The following is a 16858-nucleotide window of genomic DNA, read 5'->3' as shown; positions in this document are numbered from 1 at the left end:
ACTCTGCTAACACTAAAGTTAATTTTAGTGCAGTTTTTTTTTTTACATACTATCAATTTTCATTGATAAATCGGGTATTTCGGCAGGAATTTTTATATAATTTTCCCTTTTACTTAGTACAACAGTACATCGTCTCTAAACCAGGCTAGTAGTAAGTTGATCTAAGGATAAACTTTGAGTAATGTCCACTGTAACCACCACTTGTCTATAAAAGGGTTCTTGAGAATTGCATTTGTGGGTTTCATTTCTCAATATGTTCCTCACAGTGGAAACTGACATGTGAAATGTCAAAAGGATAGCTTTTTGTAGCTTTCCCCCTTATAAAGGGTTAAGAAATTTAAGTCCCTTCTAAACTTTAACATGTTACAAATAAACAGAGGACAATCATTTTAATTGACTTTTTATTATTATTAATATTAAGATATTTCACTTGCCTTACAATCACACAGATAAAAATATTAACGAAGCATAGCACGCAGCCACCAAGATTGCAAGTGGCTCCGATTAAAGTTCGACCATTTCGAGAAGGCGGGACGCCTCTCCCAGTTTTCCCTCGGTATAGCGTATTCACGTGTCCGTCGGTGAGACATGGACATCGTTAGTTGCTGGTTGCGCAGATTCTAATGGTCCTGACATCGGCGTGATGGCAGGAGGGATTTCGGGTGCGAGTGAGCCGGTGGTTTCCGCCTCTTTGGCGTTCTCAGCTGCCTTCTTCTCGATCTCTTCCATGCGTCGCTGCATCATGCGGGGCATGAGCTGCACGTAGGTGGCCATCAGACGATGGTTGGTGCGAATCAGCTTCCCTGCACAGCTGTCCACGCAGTGCTCCTGCAAAATCACCACCAAAAAACACAATTGAAGCGGACAATTTTAAACAAAAAAATCATACAGTGCAAATACCCTTAAGTAATAATGGTAACTAAGGCATCCCTTTTAACATTTGAATGTATTTTCCTTTTTTATACTAAGTAGTTTGACTTAAATTTTGACTATAACATTAAAATTCGGGTTACCTTGCAATTGTAGGAACAGAACCTTACCTCATCCATAGTGAGGTTCCTGTAGTTGAAGTTTCTGGTGCATCGTTGGAAGCAGATCTCTGTCATGCGGTTGTAGACCATAAGAAAATCTCGCAGCTGCAGAAAACAAACATTAAAACCATAGAAAATTAGGGTTGCATCTGACTAACCATTTTACAAATAAGCGATAAGAGATATAATATTTTTAGACAAGGATACTAGAAAAACTAGTGTTAAGTTGAGTTCAAGGGGACAAATATTTATATATGCATATATGTATTTTTTAAAATGATAAATCAATATTTTGACCTTGGATCGAATTCGATAGTAATTCATCAAAAAGCATATCAGTCAGATTGATGTATATTTACACCCCTAACAAATATAGTGTATAAATTAATGGATAAATGCATTAAAAAATGGATAATAATTTGATCTTGCATTTGATTTTGAACCTACAAAATGTACATCCAAGGTGGTCATTCTGCTATCGTTAGAGTTAACAAATGCCAATTAAAATAAATACAAATCAAGTGTAAATGTAATATAAAATGTAATATAAAAATAATTACGTTTCTCAGTTGATGCTCTTGATCCATCGTTCTCGTCTCACGTAGTCATCGAATTTCCTAACTTTGCGAGGGTGTTTATTTATTAACTTTATTATTAATATTATTTAGTAAGATGCGCAGGTTGGCAACTATAACCTACCCGGCAAGTAAGGTGATGCTAGTATTAGGACGACATGACATGCCTTTGGAGATTTTCATTATTTTCCGGGTATGGACTTCTTCGTTGGTTTGTGTTCTTCGTTAAGAAACACGCCAGTTTGTACGTTAGCGCTACCCCCATCATTTATGCACGGTACTTCGTTATCTTCATTTCTATAACCTAGTGCTTTTATTAGCTCTATTCTACAGGTTATAAACAATAAATAACGTTTGTTCTAAAAATTAATACCAGCTAATTTTAGGCAATTTTTTTTGTTGACATGGATGTTATTCTTGATGTAAGATGAAACAACTCATTGTTCTTTTGCAATAGTTCATACCTGTTTATTAACAATAATTAGGCAAAAATATTTCAGAAAGAAAAAACACCCTAAGGAGACACACGAAACACTTTTGGGAACATTTAAAGTATTTATTTTAATCCTATGTGTACCTTGCCTGCATGTAAGTATGAGAGTCTTAATTTCAGGATATTCACACTTGCAGGATTAGTTGTTTTTCAACATAGGGAAGTGCCAAAAAGTCCATGAATTTCCAAGATAACACCGTATCCTGCAGTGGTATTCATTTTGAGAATGCATTTGTAATAACATGGCACGTCTGTGTAAATTTGATCTCAGCTGTTTGACATTTCTTAGGCTCCTTCCATGTCAACAGCGGCCACTGCCGACACGTGGTAAGGTCCTTCATTCTGGTAGCTCTTAAGTGCAATGATGTTATGGCTTCCTAGCACATCAGTAGCGGTAGATGAAGTCAAAAGCGCGCCCACCAGCTCAAACTTGGCATCTTTGGCCTCCTTGCTTCGACTCGTAGAACGATCCAGGACAAATTCCATGAAACCGGGCGTGTTCACCATCATCCGCTGACCCCATGACTGAGCGGCGATGGCCTAGAATAGAAAATGTTATCGATAAATTTGACAAGAAAACAGTGTGTACCGCCAACTATGTTTTTCTTGGCTGACCAAAAAGAGTCAAAAGTCATGCATAGACAGTGACAGAAATTATTTAGGATTGAACATTAATCCGTCAACTGATATAATTTAGTTGTTGGTAAGATTTAATGAAACTGTTTCTGAATTCATTTCATTCCAGATTCAACCAACTTAGGCTGTTATGACTACATGTCGGGACTGAGAGAGGTTGTCTATTTACTGTAAGTCAGGGGTAAGGAACCTATGGCTCTGGAGCCATCTGTGGCTCTTTTGAAGGGTGTATATGCCTCTCTGCCTTTTTAAATCATAATTTTTCTTCATTGGGCTCTTTTGCATGCATTCTCTCATTGATACTCATTGATTAGCAACATTGAAATAATGTTCTCAAAATAATTCACTTTTTTTACTTTCAAAGTGATGAAATGAATAATAAATGCTCACATCTTCATGTATTTTTACTTTAAAATTGTGAGTATGGCTCTCAAGGAATAATGTTTGAAAATTTGAATTGTTTATGGCTCTTTTCGTCAAAAAGGTTCCCGACCCCTGCTGTAAGTGATAATTTAAGAAAGTGCCTACAGAGAAAACCCGCAGGGCGCCGCAGTGCAGCTCTGGGAAGGGTTGAGTGCTGATATCACGGATCGTGTCAACTGGGCGTTTGGACAGAAGGCAAAACCAGGTCTCGGTCAGCGCTAGGAGGTCTTCAGTCTGCTGCTCTGGCTTAAGATAGTATACAAACAACTTTTAACAAAAAAACATTTTTCTTTCCAACCAAGGCAAACTTGCATTTCACATACCTGGAGTGTAAGAAGTTGCGAGAAGGCCTCCAAGCAGCGCACTCGAAGTTCAGTGGCGCCGGAGGTCGAAAGCTGGCTCATCCTTAACAACACCGACTTAAAATTTTCACCTAATGTCACAAGGTTGCATTTTATTCAGTGTTTTTTTTCCCGTTATCAGTAAAATACTGCAACCTTGAAATAAACTCACCTGTTTTCTGCAGAACTTGCTTCCCTTCCACTGTGGAGCCCAGCAATCCCAACGTGTCCAGAGCCACACCAACCATGGCGGGATCTGCGTCCGAGGCCATCGCAAACACTTTGTTTAGAAACACAGGGTAGTCCTCGCAAACCTTCTGTGGACTGCGTGCGGTGGCCAGGTTGCCAAAAAACTTCACAAGACCTGCAGAGAGCATCCAGTGGTTACACGCCCGATCTGTTACCAACATGACGGAGGAAAATTTTACCTGGGAGGTACAAATAGGAGAAAGGATCCTCGTCTGCGCCTTTGATCATGTTGGAAAACTTAAAAATGACGCCCTCCTCATTTAAGAACTTTTGACCATGCCCACAACGGGAAAGAATGGTCACCATCTCAATGGCGGTGGCCCTGAAAAGTAAGAACATTGATTTTTTGAAATTCTCTATTCAGACCAAAGTTAAACCATGCATGAAAACACCTTGCTCATCGCCAAAGTATATTGATATATATATCTTTCAATGTTACACAGAAATTCATTTGAAAAAAGACGCGCCTCTACCGAGGTTTCCAGATTTTAAAACGACCTATTTTGACACATGCATCATGATTATGCAAACTTATCATGAAAGAAATGACTTTTTCCATGTGTGTAATTACCTGATCAAAACATCGTCTCCCGTCAGTTCAGCGATGAGGTCATTTAATATCACCTGACAGAACGAGAGGTGATCGAGGCCCATCGTCGCCACATCCACAACCAGCTGGGGACAAATCGGAAATCAATATACAACTGTTTCCACATAAGCGACCAGGAAAAAAACTCTCTTTCAACTGCTTTTCAAGACTTCAGCAAAGTATGAAAATCCATTCACAGGTCAGAAATTGAATTATATTTCCAAACATTCCATTTTTTTTTCTTCTCTAACGTACCTCATAGACTCTGTAGCGGACGATGTCGCTTACGGTCATCACATTCTTTAAAACGGTCAGCAATTCTCCCCGGAACAGTTTTTCCAAGCAGGTTGGTGAACGACTTAGTCTGGACAAAGCCTGAATGGCCTACAGAAGGAGTCATTGGGTTAAAATTAGCCAAAATTAAAAGGAATAAAGGCCCAGAAATGGAATCAAACCTGTTTAGCCACCGTCATGTTTTCCTCCTCAATGGAGTGGATCACACTTCCCATAACATTGCGGCTGTTGAGGATTTCCACGGTGGCGTCCGGGTTATCTGCCATTCTACCCACCTAACCGGTGATAGTCAAATTACATCTTTTGTTTTTTTAGAATCTACACGAATATTTTCATCCAGGTTTGAGTCACCTGAATTTGAGGCTATGAGCTCTAATCCAATTCATATACATTTTTTTCTTCATGTTTCTTCTGATAATATCTGATAGGTTCACCTAACCCTAATCATGCATGTCAAATAAATACAATACTAATTATGATTGTAGCTGCCTATTTGCTGTTTACCTGAGTCAAAGCCAGGATTTTGACGTTGCTGTCAGGGTGCTTCAGACCCGCTTGCAGCTCCACTCTGTAGTCTTGAGCTACCTGCAGGGGGCTGCAGGCCATTAAGATGTGCTGGAGGATTTCCACGCACAGCTCCACCTGTTCCCTGTCAATTTGCAACTTGTCAATACGAGTGTCATTCATTATGTTTTAATCCTAAATAGTTGTTGAAGAAAAATCAAGCTTTTAGCAATACGGGAGTCTAACAATAATGACTTGATTTCAGTTTTCTAACAATATGCTGTTGGCAGTTGTGCTGCTTATGTGTGGATGCTAATACTTCATTTTTTTTAAATGATTTTGCAGCATGTTTTGGAATGATCCACACAGGAAATTGGTTGTATCCAGTACAAAGTCTTTGGTTTTGAAGATGACAGCATTGGTGAGCAACCACTGTGGTAAGTTAAGTTTACTTTTGATGATTTCAATAATATTAATGATGAAAACTGGTGAGTAGTTGAGAGTTGTTTACATTGTATATCAATTGGTAATGAAATGTCAAGTGCATGAATTTCATGTTGTGCGAATCATTTAATTTAAAAAATAAATACACAAAAATAAAATGTGATTTGGCCTAAAATAAATTCATATCCATTATACACAAATATTAACAGGCTTCTCATTGTGTTAATAGATCAAATTATGTTGCAACTTCATTTTCACTTCTAGAATGCAAAAGAAAACTTTTTTTGTGTAGATCCCAAAGTCTTGGATTGTTATACAGCACGATCAAAATACAAATACAAGTGCGTCAATCCAAACAATGAGAAGGCAAACATAGTCACACTAACCTTTCATCTGAGTACAACAAGGAAAAGATCGGTTCGAAGCGACGTCCACTAACAATGTTGCCCAAGGAGCTTGCAGGTATGGATGAAAGTGCAGTTTTAAGACATTGAAGCTCTTCGATCGGGTCTTCTGTGTCGGAGATGGCTTCTAGCAAACTCTCAATGGTGGACGCCATGGTTTGGTCTGTTTACATCGGTAACGTCCACTGACTGGATAGTTCGCACATAGATATAACCCAAATAGATAGAGGTAGATTGTTAAATTCTATGATCCAACGTGAGTGGCGTTAACTCTTGTTGGCCATTTTGTTTCAGTGCCATTTGATAAACTGAGTCCCCGGAGCGTGTAGTAGTACTTTAAATTGGCTATAAATTACTCAATTTTGTAAACATATTTTCCCCAGCAGTGTAGTTAATATGTTTTTTAAATAAAAAAAAAAAAACATTTAAAATGTATTCAACCATGCACACACACCCATCCCTAAGGGCAATTTAGAGTGTCCAATCAGCCTACCATGCATGCTTTTGGAATGTGGGAGGAAACCAGAGTACCCGGAGGAAACTCACTCAGAACATGCAAACTCACACAGGTGGACCGACCCTGGATTTGAACCCAGAACCCCAGAGCTGTGAGGCCACTCACCACTCGCTCCAACGAGCCGCCCACTTTGATCATTAGTTTTTTAGTACACTTCTGCATGCATGATATCGTTGATACTGATTCATTAATAACAGCATAACAATGTTGACAAAATAAATTATTTATAAATGCACAGATTTTCATGTTTTTATTTTTTAATTCTGAGTATGGCTCTCAAGGAATACTCTTTGAAAATATCAATTGTATATGGATCTCTCTGTCCAAAAGGTCCTTGACGTAGAGGTTTTAAAAAAAGGTGTAAAAGCGTAATTTTGCTCCTTTGTGGTTTTCCTAAAAACACATGAAATCACAGCGTCACACTCAAGAAGAGCCGACGTGGCACAAGCCTGGAGCAGAAGCGGCAAGGCTGCTGCCTACGACTGGGAGGAGGGACCGGAGTAGGAGGACCAGACCTCTGGCTTGAGTCTCGTCAAATCGCGGTGCATTGTGGGGTGGAGGCGGCCTTTCCTCACTGTCTACACACCGCCAAGAGCCGTAGTCTCTTTTCGGCACACGCATCTTCCCAAGTCCATAACGTGAACGTGGAGGAAAGTCTTAAACAAGCAAAGACAACAATACATCCAGAGTGTGTCAGATAAAGCCTTTATTATTGCTACCAACCAGCCGTTTGGTCGACAAACATGGGACAGGAAGATCTCATGAGCACGGCCGAAGACGTGGCAGACCAGGCAAGTTGAACTATTAGCACACGACAGCTAGCCCCCCGCTGAACGCGACTTTTCCCTTCTTACTCGGAGAGAGACGAATGACGGCTTGACTTTAAAATGTTACCCGACAAGCCAGATGAACTAGTCGCATTCTTTTGGTGGAGTTAATTGGCGTGACAAACCAGTTGTGCGACGGTCTTTCTCGTTCTGTCTTTTTCAAAACCCACTTACACTTCGGTCGGGGGAGAAGTTGTCGTTTGTCGTGCAGCCAAGATGCAGACGGTGCCGATAAGTGGGGAGACAGATAATAGCCGGTATCAAAAGGTACGGTTTCGACCATTGTAATTATCACTTTATAACGAAAATAACACTGTACGCGATTTAAAAATAACGCAGTCGTTTGCCATTGACGTCAATCCTTCACACTAGTTCCTCACCACTGCGTGTATTTTTCCGAGTTACTTTTTAAACGATAAAACTATGGGCACAAATGTGTTTTGGAGATGGAAATTGCACATATTGGTTCAGTTTACGTTGTCCTATATGTATTACTTAGCCACTGGAGGAAATTAAAAAGTAACAAACTACCTAACGGGGACTATTTGGTCGTATCGTATTTGGATTGGTTCCCATTTTGTCCATTCATGCCTCACCTTGCAGTCTTGGAGGGGACTTGTTGAAAGCTGATTGGCTAACAGGCTCTGTTTGTGTTGACGTGGCCGCCGGGACTGGGAGGGGCTACACTTTTGCGTCAAAGCAACACATGAGACTTGAATGCTGCAAACTGTCTTTGAAATGATTGCACACCATATTTTTTTTCACATAATTCCCCAAAAAGGGCGACCCAGCGGATGAATGGTTTTCGTGTCGGCCTCACAGCTCCTGGGTTTGAATCCAAGCTAGTCCAGCTGTGTGGAGTTTGCATGTTCTCCACAGGCCTGCGTGGGTTTCCTCAGGGTACTCCGTCCGGTTTGTTCCCTCCCACGTTCCAATGACATGAATGGTAGGCTGGTGGGACACTCTTAATTGCCCCTAGGTATGAGTGTGAGCTTGAATGGTTCGCCTTGTGCCTGAAATTTTGCTGGGATAGTCTCCAGCGCCCTCTGTGACTCTGACTGAAAATGAATTGGTAAATGAATTCCATCGTAAAAATCATAATAGAAAAGTCTTTATAATGAGGTCCCACTTATAATTTTCTCTGCTGCCTTGGCTCCGCCCACAAAAAAACAAGGTGTTACACCCCTCAAAATGAAGTACAGATTTTTGTAGTCCACTAGCCTGCTATCAATAGGCGTGGTTTGTTCTTGTCACGCGATCATTCTGTCATTCCGTCAACAAGTACTTAAATTGATGTAAGCTGCTTTGAAGTTGACCATACTGTTTTTTTTTTCTTCAACAGTTCCTGCGGGTGACCAAACAGTACCTGCCTCATCTGGCACGCTTGTGCCTTATTAGCACCTTCTTGGAAGATGGCATCCGCATGTGGTTCCAGTGGAACGACCAGCGGGACTATATTGAGGTCACATGGAACTCTGGTTACTTCCTGGCAACCTGCTTCGTGCTTATTAATCTATTAGGCCAGCTAGGTGAGTACAAAGGCAATAACATGCAAGTACACAAGCACAATCAAGAAATGCATTTTGGTTAGGGCTGCAGCAATTGATTATTAAAGTCTTTTGAAGTCATTGATTAATCAAGTATTTGTAGTAGGATAACAAAGTCTTGCAGAATATTTTTTTACAATATAATAATGTAATTACATTAATTTCTTACTTATATAAATAAATATTTTTTAATACTGAAAAACGATAATGTACAACAACAAAAAGATGTTTATGCTCAAAATAACATTTATTTTGTACATTGGCGTGAATACTTGAAATGTATCTTCTAGTGTAGCGATTATTATTTTATTTATTATGTTGCAGCTCCAATAAACAGTAAACAGTTCTATGTAATGTGGTTGTAAAGTATCATTAGTAATATGTTTTTGTTTTCTCTTTTGCATCCTAAAAGTTGGCTGCATCCTCATCCTGAGTAGAAATTTTGTACAACATGCCTGTTTTGGATTATTTGGCATCATAGCGCTACAGGTGAGCAAAAAAAAAAAATAGTAAGAGTGACTGTGGACCTTGTGAAACTCTATTCTGAAATATCTTCATGTATTTCTCACCAGACTATTGGCTACAGCATTTTATGGGATATCAAGTTTTTGATGAGGTAGGCATCGCGCTTTTATCTATGTTCACATGAATATTTGGGAGTAGTTTCCCCCCACCTTACTTTTGACAGCCCCCTTGCCTTTTTTCTGTAGAAACCTGGCCCTAGGCGGTGGTCTCCTGCTGCTGCTGGCGGAGTCGCGCTCGGAAGGGAAGAGCATGTTTGCTGGAGTGCCGTCCATGGGCGAGAGTTCGCCCAAGCAGTACATGCAGCTGGGGGGCCGCATTCTGCTGGTTTTCATGTTCATGTCTCTGGTTCATTTTGACACAAGCCTTTTGTCTGTAAGTATTCATACAGTGTCAATTCAAAATATTTGCCTTTCCCCAGTCAATCAGTATGTGGCACACTATCAAATACTGTATTTTTCCAACTTATAAGTCCTACTAGGCAAGAATACATAACAAAAGGGAAGAAAATATGCAAGTTGGAGTAGAAGTTATACAACATTATACGTTAAAGTAAAAAGAAAATATGGAACACCAGTCCAATTGGTTGATGTAATATATTAAGCCTGAAAAAACAACATAAGCTGTTGGCGACAAAGTGGGAAAAAAAACAAGTCACAGGGCGAGGCAAATTATGAAAAAATGTGCGACTAATAGTTGTTCTGTGATGTTTTTGTTAACATTTTAACATATTCGTTGAGAAATTTATTTATTTACAAAAACATGAAAAATACCATTATTCATATGGCTAATGTGTGTTTAATAACATAAATAATCATTTGCTGTGTCTTCGGTGTCCACAAAAAAGGAATGAATAAAACATAATTTTACTTTCACTAAGAAGTTTTAACATTTGAAATTTGCATACAATATTTGCTTTCTGCCTCATCTAAAAAAACAAAACAAAAAGGATCCATTTTAATTGTACTGGAAAAACTGGTTTTTAAAGTTTTGTGTTTGTCAGATCGTTGACACCCCACAGTTTAACTGGATTGAACGGTAATGAAACTTGATCACTAAATTCCATTGAGTTACAATTCAAATGTATTTAATGTTTATAACAATAGTAGTGAAAAAGTTATTCAGGCTAACTATATTGTATTGCATGAAATCCATATACAATGCTAAATATACATGGCACTAATGTACATATTTTTCAAAACATATTTTATACAAAATTAGAATACTAATCTTTTTAGGGTTTATAGTGGCCAATATTAAAATTCGAGGAATAAATTATGCTATTTCAATGTAAAGTGCTGCTCTACTTACTAAAAATCAAGTTACAAAAACAAGTTCTGGAACCAATTAATTTTGTAAGTAGAGGTATCACTGTATTTAAACCCAATTTTTTTTTAGCCTTATTTCATTAACCTTATATGGTTTAATGTCGGATAGCCTTTTTTCTCATTATATATGCTTCCGAACTTTTCTTTTTTTAACACCCAGGACTGAATACTAATGAAAATCCCAAATTCAGTATGTAAGAAAAAATATATAAATAGGAACTTCATTGAATATAAAATCAATTTTTACGTCTATACCTCTCTTCACCAGATCCTGCAAAACGTTGTGGGCACCGCCCTCATCATTTTGGTGGCTATTGGCTTCAAAACCAAGCTGGCGGCGCTCAGCCTGGTCGTGTGGCTGCTCGCCATGAACGTCTACTTCAACGCCTTCTGGAACATCCCCGCCTACAAACCCATGCATGACTTCCTCAAGTACGACTTCTTCCAGACCACTTCTGTCATCGGCGGCCTGTTGTTGGTAGTGGCCCTCGGGCCTGGCGGGGTGTCCATGGACGAGAAAAAGAAAGAATGGTAGAAAGGCAGGGGAGAAAAATAATACATAGCACCATCGACCGACCGACCAGGACCCAAAAACACCCCTCCCCAATCCCACTTTCTAACTATTGTTTCACCTGGAAACACAGGGTTTATGCTATATGTTTTCAATTATTTTTTTGGGGGAGGGGGGCCCAAGCTGAGACACTGATCCCCCTTTTTTGTTTCTTTATATCATGGCTCTCATTAAAACAGTGTATTTTTTTTTAAACTCTGTTTCCCCATGGCAGGAAGATGAAAAGGCCCGTATATTTCAAGTTAAAATTTCTACCCGTCCTGTAAGAAAAGGGTAAACATCATATCCTGTTTTATTGGGGTTATTTAGGATGGCGATTTCGCAGTTTTTGTTTCTTTTTTTTCCCCGTCAACTTGAGATTTAAAACGTAGTTCCTCTCGGGAACCCAAAATGTTTACAAATGCTTTAAATTTAAAAAAGAAAAGGACACACACGAATCAAAAATCCCTTCTGCCAGAGAAAATGTGGGAAATTAAACTGTACTCATGACATGGAAATTCACCAAATGGATATTTGTCGACTTGAGGTGGGGGGGAGGGAGTGGGTTGCTTGCGATTTACAAAATGGTGAAATCTCGTGCTCTGTTTTAAAATCACTTGGCGGTTGTTAGAGCCAGGACTCGTCGTCGAGCACTTTGCTTCCGTATGTCTAGTGAACTGTGTAAGATGTGTGGGAGCCTCCTGTTCTGTCATATGCCATATTTTGCCATCTTGAAGCGCAATTAGAACCAAGCAGACTGTTTTTGGGTCACTCTGCTTTGTTGTTTTTGCCCAAAATAAAGTATACTGTGTTTTGATTTTCAGAAGTTTATATTGTATTTTTGATTTTTGTGTGTTTCCTTTCGATTTGGAGGTTCATAGCAGAAAATTAAAAAGAGACAACAAGCGACAGAGTGATTGTCTCCTTTAAGGTTTGGATGCACAACATGGGTGAAAAGTAAAGGAAGTTTTGTCTTTGGTATTAATTCATTTTAATGTTCAATGTATTTCTCATTTAACTTGTTTTTAATTCCAATTTGTTTCTTTTTGAATTAAAACACTGAATTACAGTGTTAAGATATGAAATCTTGAATTAGATTTTTTCATTATCCCCAGCTGCGTATGAGGAAATTGGTTTAGCACAAATCATTTCCTTAGAATTTCTTATAAGGAACTTGTGTGGAGTTTGCATGTTCTCCCCGGGCCTTAGTGGGTTTCCTCCGGGTACTCCTGTTTCCTCCCACATTCCAAAAACATGCATGGTAGGTTAATTGTTTGTCTGTCTCGTCCCCTGCGATTGGCTGGCCACCCAATTCAGGGTGTTCCCCGCCTTGGGGATAGGCTCCAGCACCCCCCGCGACCACAGTGAGGATAAAGCAGTTCAGAAAATGAATGAATTCATGATTTAAACTGAGTATTATTTCAAGTATGCAGTAATTTACTGCAAGACATTTATTAAAACCAAAACAGTTTGTCAACCAATTAAAGAAATGAGCAATTTCTAGCTATTTCAAACACATACATTGATTTGGATTAAGAGAGTGGCTTCGATGCAAAAAGACCTGAGAAACGAGGACGCGCGTCTAAGTTGCATCGCACCGCGCATCAGACATCTAGTCTTATATATGCGGTCTATGGTGGAAATCCTTATGAATTTGAATGCCTCTTTTCAATGTAAAGTTCATGTGCAATGGGAGAATTGTAAATTTATGACATCACAATGGTGAGGACCAATAAGATCAGAGTAAGAGAAGCACGCCAGTTGTACTACTCGCTCGTCCTCACGCCAGAGACAGGGTGACATTTCGACTTCGAACAGCATCTTTTTGCGTGAGTTTAATCCTTCATTTCCCTCATAAATGCATTTTTTGAATCATATTTGAGTTTTTAAGAGGGATAGTGCATTCTGTCGGCTCACATTTACAGGAGTTGCGTAAAAATACGACCATCGTGCATTTCGGCGATGTCACCAGATTTCTTTTCTTCTATGATTAGTGTGCATATTACGAATTAATTTTCAAGTAATAACTTGGCGGATGACTTACCTGCTGTAGCGCTTAATTTTGGTTATTAATGCATACATATATTTATATATTATTATGACAATTATATTTTGCAGCGTTTGTGAATGTTGTGAGACATTTCGGTAATTTTTCTATAATTATTCCTATTATTTACAACAATATTTTATTGCTACTTTGTCTAAATTGACAAGTGAAGTGATACAACCTGTTGACAACCTTCAGCCATTACGAACTTTCAGTTTTGCATTTAGTTGGGCATTGACATTTATTTAAAACAGTACAGTTGTACTCATACTTACAAAATGAATTAAGTGTAATTTTCCTAAGTAGAGCTGATCTCAATATGCAAATTCTTATATTTTTTTCTACGGTCCTCAAAACACTACCAACTGATTACTGAATTAATTCCTTATAATATTGACCTTAATAATGTGCTTTACATTCATACAGTATTTCAGAAATACCACGTGTGATGATTTTTCTTAAGATTTTCCCTTCAAAGTAACACCTTATTCAAAGTACGCCTTATTAAAACCATGAACCAGGTGAAAAATGTGAATCAGGGGGCGGCTTATACACGAGAAATTTTACAATACAATGATTTTAAAGGAAATTTTAAGGGCATACCTTATACATAGAGGCAGCTAATTTGCTGGTAAATGCAGTACCTACCCTAATAAACCCAGAACTTCAAAGTATGTTATGCACGCTGCACCCTAAGCAAAAACTAAAGAAACAGCTTCGTGACAAACAGGGGGCGGCACAAGAATCAGGACCGCCAGAGAGACAACGGGGGTCATAATTATCTGTACTCACTAATTACTCTTAGACATGGTGGCTCCTTTGCTAAACAGGCTGGTTTTTGCAGCAGTCTAAGTCCGCATATGAAGAGAGCTACTAAGAAACCAACTTCAGCACGACAATTTAAAAAGAAAACACATCGGATAGAGTTAGCATCACTTCACTTTGGTGATGTGATGCATTCACAGGTGCAAGGGGAGATGGGTACTGCGCCTATGGTTATAAATAGGTGTCAATGGGGCTAAGATGCCTGGATATGGTGAGTGATATGAGTGACAAGTTAGCCTGTCTTGCCAATTACGTCCAGAGATGGCATCCAAGAGCAACTCTAAAACACTGACATTTCAAAGTATCTGTTTGTACTCTGCTTTATCTTTCGTACGTTGGACATTTTTTTTTGTATCTTGGAACAGTAATGTGCAATATCAATGTGTTTTGTTTTCTGAACATTTTGTATGTAAAAGCATTCAGAACCAGAGTTAGCACTGTATTTAAACGTCTAAACATCTTTCTGCCTCCTCATTTAGTGCTGTGCAACTAATTTAAAAAAATGTACAACGTTTTTTCCACTAATAAGCTTTTTATATTTCTCTAATGTTTGATAGCGTTGTTGAAATTGAGGACACAAAAAAAAGACATTTTGATGTGATATTTTTCCTTCAATACATTTCCAAAGTATCCAATCAGGACTTGTTTTAGATCACAAATTTAGGCAACTCGGACTTGACTCGCATGTAAAAATATGTGATTGAAACATTCCTATGTGGTGCCTTCAAGTTGCTCATTGACTACATTCATTAATTATCTTTTCTCTGCTATTACAGCTCGTCAACGAATCAGTAACAAGTCGCCATCATGTCTAAAGGTACAGTGGTTCTGGCTTATAGTGGCGGACTGGACACTTCCTGCATTTTGGTGTGGCTGAAGGAGCAAGGTTACGACGTTATTGCTTACATGGTGAGATTGGGGGGAAAGTTGGCATTGAGTAAAAATATGCAGACTGGACTTAGGCGGTCAGTGCTGCCCATTTGTTGATGCTACAATAGGACAAATAAAGCCACTGCACCACAGCAGGATTTTAGCATATGGAGGCCTTGTGGAATCAGCACATTTTTTCTTTCTTTTCACATTTGTGTCAAAATATCAGTGGTCTTTTGTTGGCCTCTTTGGCTGTTCAGCTACAGTCATGTGTGAATACAAATGGTCTGATAGGAAATTGTGGCGAGAGGGTTAGAAAAGTGGGAGGTAGCAAATAACTGGTCTGTCATTAGAAAATTGTCATTGAAAAAAAATGTATGTCAATCAGTGTGATGTATAATTAACCTTTTTTCTTCTTCATCTAGGCCAATATTGGACAAGATGAAGACTTTGAAGCTGCTCGTAAAAAGGCAAATTCTCTTGGGGCCAAAAAGGTATTGTTTACACTAAAATATTCACCTAAAAAATCAAGGGGAATAAAAATATATATTGTTTTTTTGTATTAGAAGTCATTGCATACCACATTTTTTTTAATTATAGTATTAAGCAGGTCAAATTGTTTTAAAAATATGCTTGTGCCAATGAAAAATTGTTTTTTTTTTGCCATTTAAATACCTTTAAATAATGATAGAGCCATTGCCTTTCATAAAAAAACTTTAAAAAATCAACAAATAGGACACAATTGTGTAGTATGACCTTTATTTGATGAAAAAAAGCTTTTTAACAAATAAAAAGCAGAAAAATGGAGCGTGGAATATTATTGCAATAAATGTAATTCTAGATTTTAGTGTTAATAAAGTTAACCTTTTTTGTATGTATTTCCATAGATTCATTAGGGTCAAAGCAATCAATGATTATTAAACCAAACACAATACAATAAAGAATGGTTAAAAATTAAATAAATGTCGACTGGGCCCGTGACCATAGTGAGGATAAAGTGGTTCAGAAAATGAATGAATAAATGTCTCCTGTGGGGGAAAAAAAGCATATTTCATTCGCATATAATTTCCAATTAAACAGGGAATCCTACCATTCTGATCCTGCAACTTCTCTTGTGCAGGTCTTCATTGAAGACCTCCGCGCCGAGTTCGTGGAGGACTTCATCTTCCCGGCGGTCCAGGCCAACGCCGTCTACGAGGACCGCTACTTGCTGGGCACGTCACTGGCTCGGCCTTGCATCGCAAAGCGACAGGTGGAGATTGCGCAACGGGAGGGAGCGCAGTATGTGTCTCACGGCGCCACGGGAAAGGTCAGCATTCAATATACATTTCAAAAGTACAACGCAAAGAAGTACTGAATTGGTAGCCATGCTTCAACATCATAGATTGATGATGTTGTGCTTTATTTTTGTCTTCAGGGCAATGACCAAATCCGTTTTGAGCTCACTTTCTATGCACTCTATCCTGGGGTCAAGGTGAGTCAGTTCATGTGATGGATTCGTAGAACCCGTGTCAGTTACTCGTCGTTGTTTGATTTGCAGATTATCGCACCCTGGAGGATTCCTGAATTTTACAACCGTTTCCGAGGGAGAGTGGACCTGTTGGAATACGCAGAGGTAGAATGCTCAAATATAAATGTTCAGTTTTTGGTTGTTTACATGCAGACAGATTTATGACTATTATCTAAGTCGGTGTTTATCAACCACTATATTCATATATTGTAATATTTCGTGATAGAAATTTTAATATTATGAGATTATAATAGAAATATGACATTAAGTCGTATATTGTAGTTTAAGTTGTTTCGTTTTACAGGCATCAGCTTTTGGTAATTTAAAGCCTG

At 38.6% G+C, this 16858-nt stretch overlaps 4 protein-coding genes across 5 annotated transcripts in view; 2 read left to right on the top strand and 2 right to left on the bottom strand.

Annotated features, from left to right (window-relative positions):
* Positions 1-410: 410 nt before the first annotated feature.
* On the bottom strand, positions 411-1823 carry timm10b (translocase of inner mitochondrial membrane 10 homolog B (yeast)). Its single transcript, XM_077737578.1, has 3 exons — positions 1592-1823; positions 1041-1136; positions 411-828 (listed from the first exon to the last, which is right to left on the bottom strand). The coding sequence occupies exons 1-3, from the start codon at positions 1616-1618 to the stop codon at positions 568-570; spliced, it is 384 nt and encodes a 127-aa protein (XP_077593704.1). The 5' UTR covers positions 1619-1823; the 3' UTR covers positions 411-567.
* Positions 1824-2134: 311 nt separating this feature from the next.
* On the bottom strand, positions 2135-6207 carry psmd5 (proteasome 26S subunit, non-ATPase 5). The gene is made up of 10 exons (XM_077737191.1): positions 5966-6207; positions 5136-5280; positions 4793-4906; positions 4593-4721; positions 4320-4423; positions 3928-4070; positions 3672-3863; positions 3482-3591; positions 3264-3404; positions 2135-2639 (listed from the first exon to the last, which is right to left on the bottom strand). Exons 1-10 carry the CDS (start codon positions 6136-6138, stop codon positions 2385-2387), a joined length of 1506 nt encoding a protein of 501 aa, XP_077593317.1. The 5' UTR covers positions 6139-6207; the 3' UTR covers positions 2135-2384.
* Positions 6208-6954: 747 nt separating this feature from the next.
* surf4 (surfeit 4) lies at positions 6955-12183 on the top strand. Of its 2 annotated transcripts, none has more exons than XM_077737828.1 (6): positions 6955-7291; positions 8670-8856; positions 9287-9363; positions 9447-9490; positions 9585-9771; positions 10993-12183. In XM_077737828.1, the coding sequence occupies exons 1-6, from the start codon at positions 7244-7246 to the stop codon at positions 11257-11259; spliced, it is 810 nt and encodes a 269-aa protein (XP_077593954.1). In that variant the 5' UTR covers positions 6955-7243; the 3' UTR covers positions 11260-12183. The 2 variants fall into 2 exon arrangements, with proteins under 2 accessions (XP_077593954.1, XP_077593953.1); XM_077737827.1 differs by lacking the exon at positions 6955-7291 and adding an exon at positions 7454-7594.
* A 761-nt stretch (positions 12184-12944) lies between these two features.
* The window catches only part of ass1 (argininosuccinate synthase 1), a 28184-nt gene continuing 24270 nt past the window's right edge, over positions 12945-16858 (top strand). Inside the window, exons 1-6 of the mRNA XM_077737163.1 lie at positions 12945-13103; positions 14923-15055; positions 15442-15510; positions 16137-16325; positions 16434-16490; positions 16557-16631. Coding sequence (XP_077593289.1) covers positions 14954-15055; positions 15442-15510; positions 16137-16325; positions 16434-16490; positions 16557-16631 — 492 coding nt within the window. The 5' untranslated portion in view covers positions 12945-13103; positions 14923-14953. The remainder of the gene's footprint in view (positions 13104-14922; positions 15056-15441; positions 15511-16136; positions 16326-16433; positions 16491-16556; positions 16632-16858) is intronic.

This window comes from Stigmatopora nigra, chromosome 17 (assembly GCF_051989575.1).
Source record: "Stigmatopora nigra isolate UIUO_SnigA chromosome 17, RoL_Snig_1.1, whole genome shotgun sequence".
Classification (NCBI taxonomy): domain Eukaryota; kingdom Metazoa; phylum Chordata; class Actinopteri; order Syngnathiformes; family Syngnathidae; genus Stigmatopora; species Stigmatopora nigra.
Note: the sequence above shows the minus strand (reverse complement) of the source record. Positions and strands in the feature narration are given on the sequence as shown.